Source organism: Amblyomma maculatum, chromosome 4 (genome assembly GCF_055883805.1).
Source record: "Amblyomma maculatum isolate TAMU_Amacu chromosome 4, ASM5588380v1, whole genome shotgun sequence".
Taxonomy (NCBI): domain Eukaryota; kingdom Metazoa; phylum Arthropoda; class Arachnida; order Ixodida; family Ixodidae; genus Amblyomma; species Amblyomma maculatum.
Genome location: NC_139347.1, coordinates 29,734,044 through 29,748,597, shown reverse-complemented (window position 1 = coordinate 29,748,597; position 14,554 = coordinate 29,734,044). Strand labels below are relative to the sequence as shown.

Genomic DNA, 14,554 nt, shown 5'->3' with positions numbered 1-14,554 from the left:
AGAATACAAGGTTAAAACACCAATTCTTAGTCTTTTTTTCGATTATCTTACTTTGTCAATGCTTTCAAGAAGCTTATTTTCACTCGAGTAAAAGGGAGTCTGCTGGCATTTTCGACAACCTGTCTTCGGCACCAATGAAAAGCTTTTTACCCAAATTATTGAAAACTCGGTTATGGTGCTTGGGGTCAAATTTTAAACCATGCTTACCTCAATGAGGGCTCCTTAAAGGGAGTGCTTGTTGCAGGAGACTAGTATAATCACTGGCATATTCTGGTAGGTATTACCATTTGGTGGCAGTAACGAGGACAGAACTCGCAAGTGCTGATGGACAAAAGATGCCCAAAACCAGGGCAGCGAGGTGGCGGTGGAGACCGGAGGACCGGCGCTGGGAGGGCGGCAATGAGGAAGATATATTGGCTCCCTGGACACGCACTGCCATGTCATTCGAGCTAACCACTATCCGTGGCTGGGAGCGACTGCTGCAACTAGGGAGCCTACATGTTGTGCTGCTGCGGCACCAGGCTAGCTGCGACGGTTGCCGGCTTCTAGGAACTATTAGAATTTCCAAGGTATTGGAACAACGAAAAGCAGCCATGGACCCAGCGAGGAGGACTCTTGAAGGGAGAAAGGGTTTGGAGGGGACACGATGGACGCAGAGAGGAGTCTTGGACGACAGCGGAGATTGAACTCGTGTCGTGTTGAGAAGCCGCACTCTGCGCGAAATGAAGTGTGCACAATTGTGAAAATAAATTCATTTAATCTGGAATTGTCAAGTGTAATCAAGCTTCGTCGGAGAATGCCAGCGGGGCGGAGCAAGTGACCTGCCTGACTACATCCAAAAGCTTTCTCGCGATCTTACATTGATTTAACTTGCGGCTCATGTGAGGTGTTGCACAAAAGCATAAAAAATTTAGCAGGTCTGAAATAAAGCTCCATTTGAGCCGCTTAGTGATAGTTTTTGCCTTACATGTGCATTCGCAGTTTTCAATTAGGATTGTGCTGCCTGCGCTGCCAAAGCAGGCTTACAAAACACGCACACGTGTTAAAAGTAACACAAAGGATTAGAAGGCAAAACGTGACTGGGATGGATTGTACCAATCATCTTATCCCACATCAGGTGAAGGAACCAGCCAGGCCTGCCACGTTAGGAGGCAGCCAGAGTTTATTGCATTCTCCTCAGCTCTAGATTACTGCAATAGTATTTTGGTGGTGCAGCCTTGGTACAATAACATCAAAACTACTCTTTTGTAGCATGTAGAACAGGCTTAATGCAATGGCACAGATTGGTGCAAATGGCACAGCATTTTCATCCCTGCATTACAAGAAAACATCAGGCACCTAATGAAAACAATATATTTATTGCTCTGTTAAATAACTGAGTAGAACAGAATGACTAATCCCTGATATCTGTATTGTCATGAGCATCATGAAGTGCATATGGCAGAGACCAAGCAGCAATAGTGAATGTTTGAATAAAACAAGAACAATGGCAAGTGCAGAGGTGAGGTAGATAACAAAACAGCAAACCAAAAACAAGGTTAAACGTATCAGTCATCATCATTCATGTATTTTGTCCGTATCCGTTCTTTGATGAGAACTGCTTTGATCAATTTCTTCCAGTTACCATACACCCGCTTCAGACGTTTCTGAAAAGAACAAGTGAAACGATCTTTTGAGCTGTACAGCACTCAGCACACAACCAATATTAAGCTCAAATACTTGTAACTGGTTTCAGGACCTTAGTCCTGCTTCACTGCGTATTTCTTAAGGTGGAGAATCCTCAGAATGCAAAGGACCATCGGTGAAGGCGAACTACTGCAACTATGTCACACTGCGAAATGGGGAGTGGAAGCACTGTAGGAGTGTGCGCACAGCTAAGCACTGATGAAACAGAAAAAAATTACTGCTGTCATTTAGTTCTCGTTTCTAACGTAAGGAAACTATATTTCAGGCATTCATTAAAAAAATTTAGTGAGGCAAACAATTTTCGGCATTTCCTTAATGCTTTTCGATTTTGGTTGCAGCAGCTTGTGATACTGACGACATTGTTTATGCCACAGGAAGTCTCCCATAAAGGTAACACTGCAAGCGTTTTCTACATTAAGGAAAGATTGCAAAAAGTTTCGATCCCTCAGTCAAAATTTTTTTTTTTATAACACTTGGGATAAAGTCATCAAGAACTGTGAGCACATAACACTTCTGGTGGTTCTGGCAGATTGCACAAATGTTTTAAAAATGAAAAGAACTGCCCTCTCGGTGTCACCATAACAGCAGACATAAGTTGGAAGTTGCCAATTCTGCATTCCTCTGTCCAAAAGCAATGTTACCGTATTTACTCACATACCTCTAACAGCTGTCAAACATTTCATTTTTTTCCCCTGCATAATCATCACACCACCAAAATTACCACTGCAAGAGTCGTCTGCTAGAAGTAGCAAGCGCCATCTTTAAAGTGCTACTGGAACTAGCTGGCCTAGTTGTGTGTCTGTGCTACCAGGAGGCTATAGCGTGCTTGAATATATCATCATCATAGGTTATGTTCGTTGAGTCACTATGTATGTTCCACCACTTTGAGAGGTAACTCTGTGTCTCGTCATTGTTCCTTCGTTCCATCCATGTTACTTGTTTTGTCCCACCGTCTGTCGTGTTCTTAATGCCACATAGCGATGGGGCAGTACGCAAGCTGTACAGCTGTTTTTAAGCTAAAAGCTATTGAGTATGTGCTAGAACACGGCAACCGCGCTGCCAACAGGCACTTCGGTGTCGAGTTCTGTGTGTGTTACTGGAGGTAGCGATTGCAGTGTCAGCACGGACTCGGACCAAGACTGATCAAGGATAGAACTGCATGGTCTGCTGTGAACATTATACCACAGGATGCGGGGAGTGATGGTTAGGCTGGGTGCGGCAAATAAAGTGCTTTAGCAATTGATGCTTTTGGTGACCCTGTACATTTATAACAAAGGTAAGTTCTGCTTGAAAGTAATGTTTTGGTTTATATTTACAATAGCTGGCCTGAAAACCCCGATTCAAACTGACGTAAATTTGCTTTTAGCACTCCAAAGCACTTACTCGAAAAATTCCCCCATATAATTATCGCACCACCTAACTTCGCACCAATTTTCCGCGAAAAAATACTGTAATATGGTGCAATGACTGAGGAAAATAGGTGAATAAATTTTAAGGTTGACCTTGTCAGCTTTCACTTCTGAGAATGCCATCACTCATCCCTTCACCATTTCATAATCAATGACAATAAAATGGTCCTGTTTTTTGCCCAATGAATCTTAGGACAGTGAGTAGTGAAATAAACCTTTTGATTTTTATGTGTACAATATGCGATAGTTTCTGACAGTTATTTTGGATTTGACAGTTATATGTATGCCTTTGGAATTACTGAGCATTAAAGAAAAAAGATAAGCTAAGGTAAAAATAAGCTTAGGCCAGGTGCTGCCATACAAGCCCTATGAAGCTTTGGCAGGCCTTAAATTGTAAACTGTTTTCCTCAGTACGAAATAAATTGACTGCTCATTCATTGCACAGAACTGCACTGAGGACACAAGAAAAACTTCTGTGCTGTCTGCTTAATCATTCAACGACCTAGGGATGATTTCACGAGGGTGTTAAGTGCAGTTACTTTGCAGCTATATAAGTTAGGTCATAAGAAACAGTTATGAGATCAGTATAAGAATTTACACAGCTCGGTGAACTGGCAGCACTTCAGACAAAAATAACTATAGCTTTAACTGCTGGTTCGCCCTTAGGTAAACCTATCAAGATGAGACTATATAAGGAAAGCACATTATTTTTCTTTTCTCTGTCTGCAATATATTTCAAAGCATGCAAGCCTGGCTAGCAGGGCTAAGCAAACATGCCAGCCGTACCTCTTCCTCACGGTTGCTGATGTTGGCCTGTTCCTCTTCCCAAGCAGCCATCAGGGTGTCTTGAAATTCCTCACACACCACCCATCCATCAAACCTAGAGGCACAAGCACCATTCAATTCTATTTCAGTCCATTCACCCCACCATAAAAACTGGCTCAAGGAAGCCCAATTTCGACGGCATCGCAGGGTTGGCTACTCACACAGGATGGACACCCCGACAATGGCCTTCAAAGCCCACAACAGCTGGAACACAGTCGATGTTCAGTTTGGCAGCTACACGAGCCAACCCAGGAGCTGCATCAAAAGCATAGAAAGCCAGCAATGGTAACCCTATCTACTCCAGAAAATAGGCGCTGAAAACAAGAGCAACACCTTCTCTGCCATAATTCCAAGAATGCTTTGAACAAGGATGGCTTGAAATGCCACCAGCATGTAACAATAGTGCCCACACATTCCCGTAGCTACTGTTCCGGACTATAAGACAGTGTAACAAGCATGTTGCAAACACCGAAAAATTTAATACTGCTTCCTTTTATCCAAAACAACAGCGCTAACAAACGGGGACGACAGGAAGAAACAACAGGAACAAGCGCTGTTCCTGTTCCTGACGCACAAGTAACAGACATGTCAGCTCATGCCTGCATATCTATATTCAGTCAGCTCTACAGAAAAGCAATGGAATCACAAGCCTGCTTGGAACGTCAGAATTCTAATTTGATGCAACTAACTATACTAGAGAGACATGGTACAATGATGAGTATGAAATAATCAAAATGGCTTGTTACATATCTTACCCTCTAAACTGGGAGGAGAAACAAGAGGCAGCATTGCAATGCTAAACAAGAGCAAATCTGTGAGCGAAACGAACATTTTTAATGGAAGAATGGAAGAAATCTTCCGGGGAAAAAGTGTCACTGGACCTGTACTGAGCAGAGGAGGACACCATCCGAAAGGAGCTGTGGTGTGATAATTCGCACGGCAGTGGTTTGCTGACAGAGGCACGCTCAGGAGTGTTACGTACACGCAAGTGGAGAGTGGGATTCACGGCTGGCTTCACGACTGTATGCGCCCCCTGCAGGTTGGCAGAGGAGTCAACAGACCACGTGGCACTCGAGTGTCCAGCTATCTTTCCGCCTGCCCGTATGATGTCACTACCTAAAGCACTCGGCTTAAGGCTTGCAAGTAGAGAGGCAGCCTCGGTGGACGCAATCGTGGCTACGAAGAGACGGTTGGAGTTTTGGTGGTGAGCAGCAAGGAGCAACATCCCTGTGCCGCGGCCGCAACTACAGTGATTTTTTATGTGGTTTTCTTTACTTTTTGGCCACGGCTTAAGCTTTGTGAAGTTAAACCGGCGACCCGCTATAAAGGGTGGGCCACCATCACCATCATCACTGCAACTTGACATTCCATGTGCATTGCTTGTCATCGTCTTCGTGAACTTTCATCCTTGTGTGTAATGGATCCAGAATACATTGTTACCACACTGCCCTCTTAAGGTGTGTTAAGCCATCCACAACTTTCTACTACGTTGCCACTAAGGTGTTCTCCACCCACTGATTTTTCCATCTGTGCATCATCGTAGAAATCTGAACATATACATTCATTACGTTGAATCCATTTATCCGTAAAAACAAGTCAGGAAGTTTTCAGGATAAGTCCTGCAACAGTGAAAATGGATATAAGCATACAATTTGTATGCTTATACAAATTGTAAAAGCCCTAGTGATGTCATTCGGCTGCCACACCACTTCATAGTCAAGTGCTAAGCTTGGCCGCTTTGAAGCAGAATGTCATCACAAGTGACACTTAAAAGCTACAGTGTAAGGTGCACGCTAGCATAATGCTAATTAAGGCATGTAACAATCAATGCCCTGAAATGGTGAGGCAATTGCAATTAACTTTGCCAGAGCCAAATAAAGCGCACATTTTTGCATACAATAACCATCTTCTAATCCATTTTCGAATCAGCTCTCTTCCTTTCACCTTACATCACTTGACAGTTTCGAGCTAGAAGAAAATTAGCTTCATGGGACAACAGCTTCAAGATGCAGTTCGAGTTAGACACAGAGGGATGTAGATTTTCCATCTGAAACGATGCACACAACCATTGCATCTATTAAGAAGTGTCTCACACAGAACAAGGACCTCAAGGAGCTAGTATCTTGCTGAAACTGAATAATGTGAATTTACGGCAGATGATTTCAAAATAGAGTTTCGCTGTCGCTTCCACCAATATGAATAATAAATTTGCAGTAGAAAAATCTGGCAGCCTTCAAACAATCACACATGTCCTCTTTACAAGACTTTGCTCCCACTGACCTCTGAGGTGAACTGTCCCCACTGGCAGCATGCAGCTCTTGAAAAGCTCCACGTTCCCCCACTCATTACGGGGCACCTTGCCATTGAAGGCAATGGGTGGCATGTACGGCTCCGTCTGCCAGTGGCCAAAGAGTTCCAGGGGTTGCTCTTTCAGGATCTGCCCAGACAGCTGCATTTGCACCAAAGACACGCAAACAGAGTTAACGAAACAAAAATGATGCAGGCCTAACTTGTCACAAAGAGCAAGCGAGCACATGAAACATGGGCAGTGGACTGCTTAATTTCAGGTATTAGCAAGGCCAAGAAACTGTGCAGAATGTAGTCAAGCGGAACCCTGTGTTTTGAGGAGAAAATGTAAACAACTGAACCTGATCTCACAGTCATGCCTTCATTAGATTCCCATCCTACAAATGGAATTTTCTTCATCCTCATCATCATCCAGACTTTAAACACACTGCAGAACAAACTCTCCCATAATTTCCCAAACGACGCAGTCTTGTGCTAGATGCCTCCACTTCACCCCTGCACTTCTCAAACTCATCCACCCACCTAACTTTCCCCATCATGCCCATGATTCTTTGCCAACGATGCCAATATTGCCGGATTTTCTGGGGAGCAAAGCATTTAATATCAATGTGCCACTAGATGTCTGGCAAAGCTCAAGCTGGAAGTGTTGCTGCACAAGGGCAATGGTTCAAGAGTCCGGAAAAGCAGCTAGCAATTATCAAGCAGTGATGAGTCATCGGGAGATTTTTGACACTCTGGATGAGCACGGTTGCACTGCAGCCAGAGTGGCTTGTTTTGCAGGGTGTCTGTTAAACCCCAATTTCCGAAATCCCGACTTTTCCAGGCTTTCTCAGATTATTTCAGCTCAAGTTCCCTGACGAGTGAAGAGGCTAAAAATGTAGCTGCTGATGATAATGAGCATAGACGAATAGTAATTCGCACCGAAAACCTATTTATTATTCATATTGTGCAAATTACAATAGTAAAAAAGCTGCAATTAGTGTTAATGGCTATTAGGAATGCCAACATTTTAATCAAGATTGAAAGCGCACTGATGCCAGCCTCAGAGCACGCGACCGCCCACCCCGCAAACAGCCGAGCCAATCGTATCCAATATGGCTGTGCACGTGTTTGGCAGCACAGCCGCTGACGGCGTGGTTATTCCTGCTTTTTGCTGCGTACTACTCTCACGAAGCGCTTCCGCATATTTTATTGAGTATACCACCTCGCATGCGTGTTGGTTCTTCTATTGTGGCAGCTCAGCCATGTGCTGGCATCAAAGTAATATATTGCGCCTCGCCTTGAGTCGCGGCTGCCGCGCGCTGGAGAGACATAAAAAAAAATCTACATGAATAACATACTTGCTGTGTGCCAGCTCGAAATGAAAATGCACTGCAAAATATATCATCCCATCTTCCCCTGACTTGGCGAAAACTTTGATAGTTTCCCTGACATTTCGCTAATTTTTCCCGGTGCATAAAATTTCCCTGACTATTCCCACTTTTTCCAGTTGCTAGACACCCTGTTTTTGGCTGCTGTGGCAGCAATTAGCAAACTCAACATCTGAAAGTAGACGCTGAGTCCTAGGCTAACATGCTGTCCTGTTCACTGTACGAGAAGCTGAGCAAAAGAAGGTTTATGTCTGGCCCAGCCCCATCGCACTTCGAGGCTACAATGAAACGTAATTAAGCATATTGGCATGATTAGTTTTCAGCCAAAGATGAGTAGTGCCTCAGCAGCAGCAAATTTTTTATGGTCAAAAACAGCACACAGCAAGCCCTGCTAGGTCTGGAAGCAAACAAAAAGGTCGGCTTAGTGTCGAGATTTAGCTCTGTTAAGTTGGAAGGCATCGTGAACCAGTTTCCTGGAGCCACTGCTACCACTTAACTCTGTACAATGGAGCTCAACTGGTTTTTCTAGCCAGATTTTACCAAATTCCACTGTACTCCAGTTCATCTCGTATATGTACATTTAAAACATTATTTGGTTGTTACTGTTTTCAAGGCTTCCATTTGGCATAGCCTAAGCACCTGAAGTGCTTCAGAGGGTTCTCTCTCAGATCTTTGAAGCCACTGAGGGTGTTCATGTCTACAATGACTATCTTTTTTTCTGAGGTTGCAAGAATGTGAGAAAAGTTTCGTCATGCGCTTGAAGCAGTGAACAAAGTGGGTCAAAGTTTTAATTAGGACCAGTGTCAAACTGCTCTAAGTGCTGTCTGTTTCCTGGGAGATGTCATCTGCGCACAAGGGATCACACCAAAGTCGAGAAGTGTCAGCAATTTCACTCACATGCCAACTCCAAGAGATAAGACGACCCTGTGTCACTAATTCAGTATGATCTTTCGGAAGAATGTACCGAACTTAGCACAGAAAACAAAGATAAAGAACTTTCACAGCATGACACATGAGGACGCAGAGTGTGGACGGCTTCTTCCTCATGAAGAGAAACTTGCAGAGTTGAACAAAACACAGTCGCAGTCGATAGTACTGGCAGTGTTTGACACTCAGAAAGCTACAAATATCTCCATTAATGCCTCACTAACAGGCCTCACAGCAGTACATGGAGAAATATGGTGAGCAGTGGGCCATGCATCGAAGGCACTTGCTGATTAAGGCACCTGTTATGCACAAATAAAAAAGGAGGCTTTGGCCTGGTGTTTTGTCATGAAAAGATTTGTCATTTTGAGTATAATTGTAATCTCATCCTTGAAAGAGACCACCAGCCACTAATTGCAATTTAAATTAAAAAAAAGGCTTGAATGCCATCCCATCAGTCTACATTCATTATTTGTACAATTGTTGAAACTGTCTTCCCACTGCCAAATGCTCCTGACTCACAACTCATTCGGGCCGATGCGCTGTCCAGGATATGCGCATCATGGATAATCGGGTTGATCAAGCAGAGGACATACAGGTACAGGCCATAAGTGCCCTCTTCGACTTATCGGCGCTGACACTCAACAGGCTCATCTAAGAGACACAGTGCGACCTTGTCCTTGAAAAGGTAATATATTTAGTTCTTTCTCCTTCGTGCCTATCACCAAATATAAATGGTGATTGCTGTTTTGCAACTGATGAACAAGTAGTAATGCAAAAGAACTCAAGCAGAAGTTCAAGGAACAAAACGGGATGTAGGCTAATATAAGCTATGAAGTGAGCAAGCATCTGTGTAGCTTTATGTGTCGCCACTGACACATCACGCTTGCAAAAAAATTGGCCACACCATGTGTCACTCGAGAAAAAGGGCCAAAGGCATGCCAGCACCCGCTCGCTACACGAACTGAAGTTTCTGTACTAATCAGAAGCAGCTCACATCGATGAGCCAGAAAAATGTAGCGTATACACCAACCTGAATTTTGAATTTTCTATTTTATATGAATTCCTTGAGAATGTTTTTCTTTAACCCTTTCACTGCCATGAACGTACCAGTATGTTTTTGCGCTTCCTCCCTCATAGTGTCACCGACGTACCGGTACGTTCTCTACCATGTGTTCAAAACTTCGTGCCTCAGCGTGAAGCTAGCACGCTTGGACAGGCTGCGCCATCTGTAATATCTTTCTACAAGTTCGTATTTTCGCCCCACGTTGTGTTGATACGTATATAATCAAGAGTATGGAGTGACTGCGCCCACCCCCGCCTCCTTCTTTGCTGGGGGCGCGGTTGCTCCGTGCGCATTACTCTATCTCGCTATGTGATCATGCGGCGTGTATACGGTTATGGACTCAAGGATTGTTCTGCTATCTGCCGCAGGTTTGCAGGTGTTTATTTTTATTACGTTGATGTGTCTGCTACAAAGCGTCATTTTCAGGGGCTCGCGCCGTTGCCTCTCCAATAGGTCGACGCATGACTTGATCACTGCTTTCGCTCTCTCTTGCCGAGCCCTTGCTTACGGCTAGCAGCAGCAAAGGAGGTTGTTTTAGCCTCTTTTCATCTCCCTCTGTCATCTTTATTTCACAATGTGCCATTTCTCTCCGTTGTTCGGGCCACCGAAAGTGCGCTCTCTGTGTGTGCGGGTACTTTCGGATGGCTGACCGCACGGGACCTTTGACTGCGGACTGGAGCGATGGCTCTTTTAGTTATAAATACGAGCCGAGCTTAGATTCGGACTCTCAAGAAGTATCGAGCAGTTTTTTTCTTATATTATACTTCTTTATCTAATTTATAATCAGGATAATAATGATGATGATGTTAATTAACACCTGCAGAACACTGAAATGTGCAGATTCCGTTGACTATGTTATTTGGATAGCAATCATAATAAAATATAAAGCACTATGCTCAATCCCTGATATGCTCGTTCCCTGAAACCAAGCCGACACTGAGGGTGTGTCACAACCAGAAACGTCCGACAGCGAAAGGGTTAATAGTTTTGCACTGCTCTGAGAAAGATATGAAACCACCTTTAAAGTGTGAGGGCAGGCCATTCAAAGAAGAGATCACAGGGTGCCTCCAACTTTTTTGATGGCAGTGAAAAATATTCATGAAAAAAAGAAAGGACAGTTTCCATACCTTGTCATACTTGGGTCTGGCCTTGACAATCTTGTAGGGCTGCTCTTTGACCCGAACCATGCGAGCTTCCCGAAGCCAAGTTTCCCTTGAACGCAGAACATGGACGCACTCACGAGCATACACCGGCTCTCCTCGCACGAACCCAAGAGTTGGGGCCTCTGGTGGGTAGATGGCTTCAAACTTGAGTAGGTGTCGCTTCAAGGCATATAGGGGGTGATTCTTAAACCTGCACCAGACATCAGTGTATGAAGTGTACTGCTGTCAATTTTTTAGTAAGTTAAATAAGCAAACAGAAACAGATTAAAACATGAAATGTATGAATAGCTCCAAGCTGCTCCGTTAGCTTTCTAATCTGCCTGAATGCCACTTAAGCTAACTAAAAGCTTAGCTTGTATGGACACATAACACATTTTCAACCCTCTTCCATTCAAAGCATCAAATTACAATTGACGTTAATTCCACATAGTTATAACAAAGAAGTTCGATCATAACAGTTCAGTCAGTACCTAATTATCGAGCATAACATGATGCAAGAGAATAACTTACTCTGCTATGCTGGCAGGCATTGGCTGTCGCTGGAGCTTTGACTGTATCTGGGTATTTTCCACACGCTCGCGCTCCGAGTCTGCAGGACTAAAAGGCTTTAAAGACTCTACCCACCACTTTGGATCTATCCTCTTCTTTTTCACCGATGTAAGCCAGCCTGATGCAAATTTTTTTGTGATATCTTTCACCTTGTTGCTGTCATCAAAACTTAGGACATAGCACAATGGCTCACGAATATGGTTTTCTGCTATGCTGCCAACAGACCCATGAACTACATCAACTGGGATCCATTTTGAGTCCTTAGGAGTGAAGACTTCGACCCAGTGCTCGATGCAGTCATTCGCAATTTCTCCAAGCTTCTTTTCTTCATTCTTACCTGACTTTTCACCTTTTTTGCTTGAGAAACTCTCTGCGGACTTTTTCTTTCCCTTTGACTTCTTTGGTTTTTCCTCTTCAAAGTCACTGTCATTTTCTTCAGGTGACTTTTTAGACACCTTAGGTATGTTTTTCTTGCTGGATTCTTTTGGTTCAGAACTCTTCTTTCCAGGTTTTGAGTCTGTTTTCAGGAGCCGCACAGCATCAAGAGGCACAGGATAAAGTGACATGCAAAAACGGGCTTCGATGCGGAGACATCTCACAATTACCAAGAAGAGAAGTACGTAATCTCTAGCACTCTGTGCAACTTTGTTTGTCAGTGCCATTGTAATGTCGTCATGAAGGGTTCGAACCCCAGAGGGAGCACACAGCTTGCACACAAACACTTTGCAGAACAGCCTAGTCATGCGCTCAACATCAAGAAGTGTGACCGGCTTGCCAGCGTATGCCAAAAATTCTGAAGTCAGCAAGGAAAGTGTGACGCCATGCAATGTTTGGTCCATAACAAGGCTGTTCAGCTTCAATCCATGGGCTAGGAGGCAGAGAAGGTGAACCTTATGTTTCAGAACATGGATTTCCTTGCGCACACGGTTGATGCGCCGCCTCATTTCAGCTACTGGGTCAAACTTCGATTTCTTGTGCTTTCCAGTCATCAGAGGCTGCTGAAGTGTTATCGTGATGCCACTTTCAGGCACCATTGGTGCATAGCTGTTCAGGTCTCTCTCTTCGGGCACCTCCTCCCAATCTGATTCACTTGAGCTATCACTCTTCTCGTGCTTGGTTTCTTGCCCCACCTTGCCCCTGAACTGTAGCTTGTTTTTCTGAAACTTCTTCCCCATAGATTTTTGTAATGAGCGCGAGGCACTGCTGATTTTGTCTGCATGCTTCTTATTTCTGTCAGTCAATGCAGGGCAATCAACATTTTGTGCAGCACGACCTTGTCGGCTCCTTGTTTTTACTGGTGACCGTGTCTGCCGATGGGAATCAGGTTTTTTCACAATTTTTGCCAGTTTATTACGCCTTTTGCTTTCCTTAGGGCTGGGCGGGTCAGACAGAGTATAAGAACATGACGCCTGCGGTTCGTTCTCTAGCAACATAGCACTTATGACATCTTTCAAGTGTTCAGCAGGCTTTCCTTTGCACTCTTTTTCTTTGGCCTCCACTTTTTCGGCCCTGGATGATACTGTTCCCGAGCCTTGACCAGAAACGTTAATACAAGCTTGCTTTTGTGTTTGCCCAAGCGAAGGTTTAAGCACCCCGGTCAAACCGTGGGAATGAAGCCCTCTTTCGACAGACCTTTGATTTAAATTCTCGCTCGCCAGTAACATGTTCGGGGCCCTTTTTATTTCCGTGAGCTTCGGAATTTTAACCTTTTGCGTAAATTGCCTTTTTGATGCGGCTACCTTTTTCGAATTCGTTTGCTGTTCAGTTCTGACGCCGTCTTTACTGTCATCGAACTCGTCGCTAGACGTACCGCCTTCAGACAGATTGACCTCCAAATTTTCAAGTTCAAAAGGTTCATCACCAGAACTTTCTGAAACCTGTGTGGGTTCTACGTCCTTGTGTTTGATTTTTTTCGCCCGCGGAACATCATCCTCAAACTCATCCGACGAAATTTGCTCTCTTCTCGGGGGCTTATATTCATCATCCGATGCGGAGGAATTCGATACATACATTTCACCGTCGTCGATGTCCATATCACCAAAGTTCGGTTTCCGCTCGGATGCAGGAGTCAAGCTCTTTTTGTTTAGAAGTCTGCACGACCGTCTTGTAGCCATTGTGACAGGTTTCGACGACAAATCGGCGTGTGCCGCCAGTACCAGCAAACGATCTTTAGTAATATATTAAGCGTCAACGCGTCACAACACTGGTCACTAACAACTGCTTACACATGAGCACAAACCCAAACATTCGAGCAGAGCACGTGCGCACACTAAAGTTGACACTCGGTCCGCGCTCGCGCTCCGCAACATGTTTCAACAAGAAATAAGCATTATGTAAGCATTGTGCTTGCCGGATTGGATTGGCTCGTGTAAGTAGAGAGAAGTAGGAAACTTAGCCAAGAACAGCCAGTAGACGGTCAGTAGCAGTCGTAGTGCAGTAGCGGTAGCAGGCTACAGCCCTTTTACATCGAGCAATATATGTGAAACTGGCATAACTAGTGAAACTGCAATTACGGTTTTAATATTGTGGCGCTAATCATACTACCAGGATATATAAATTAGTAGTTGTGCTAATAGTTCACTTTGACTGCGATCGCGAGCAAGGTTGCTGTGAACACGTTTTTGTTCCTCATCGGCTGCCTTCAGATGTTTGTTTTCAGATGAGTCGCTACGTGGACAGAGTGCACACAAGAGCACTTGAAACAAATGACTGTAGACCATCAAAGAGACCTAGATTGGATGCAGTGGATGACTTGGAGGACGACTTTCCGGATGCCGACTTCACCGCTGAGGAGTTTGATTTGTGTCTCACGCAGGCGACTGGAGCCACGTCCAAGCCAACAAGTAGCACCACGAATGTGGGCGACACCAGCAACGGAGTGCTTCCTGCACTGTCTAAGGACCTCAGCTATAATTTGGACGGCCAGATACAATTGTTGCAGCGTAAAGTTGCATCTCTCAGCAAAGAGTTGCATGATACGCGTCTCAGCAAGCAGGATGAGCTGAAAGCGCAGTCTGAGGCTTTCGCTAAGGAACGGCTCGACCTGAAGGCACAAATTGAATTTAAAGATGGTGAGCTGCGCAACTCCGCTATACGACAGGCGACATTGGAGGAAAAGCTTCGCGGAAAAGGTATTGAAACCCGAATTAAGCAGGCCATCGACGAGGCGACGTCGACGGACGACGCTCCAAGCTGCCCTAATGCCAACACCGTCGCCGGCCCCTCGAAAGACATCAAAACATTCAGGTGGGGCTC

The 14,554-nt window shown here is 44.5% G+C and overlaps 1 protein-coding gene across 1 annotated transcript; it reads right to left on the bottom strand.

The window, feature by feature from the left end:
* Positions 1-1,342: 1,342 nt before the first annotated feature.
* Positions 1,343-13,650, bottom strand: Xpc (DNA repair protein complementing XP-C cells homolog). Its single transcript, XM_084600964.1, has 6 exons — positions 11,261-13,650; positions 10,715-10,940; positions 6,201-6,369; positions 4,082-4,175; positions 3,882-3,975; positions 1,343-1,646 (listed from the first exon to the last, which is right to left on the bottom strand). The coding sequence occupies exons 1-6, from the start codon at positions 13,411-13,413 to the stop codon at positions 1,548-1,550; spliced, it is 2,835 nt and encodes a 944-aa protein (XP_084457090.1). The 5' UTR covers positions 13,414-13,650; the 3' UTR covers positions 1,343-1,547.
* Positions 13,651-14,554: the final 904 nt, after the last annotated feature.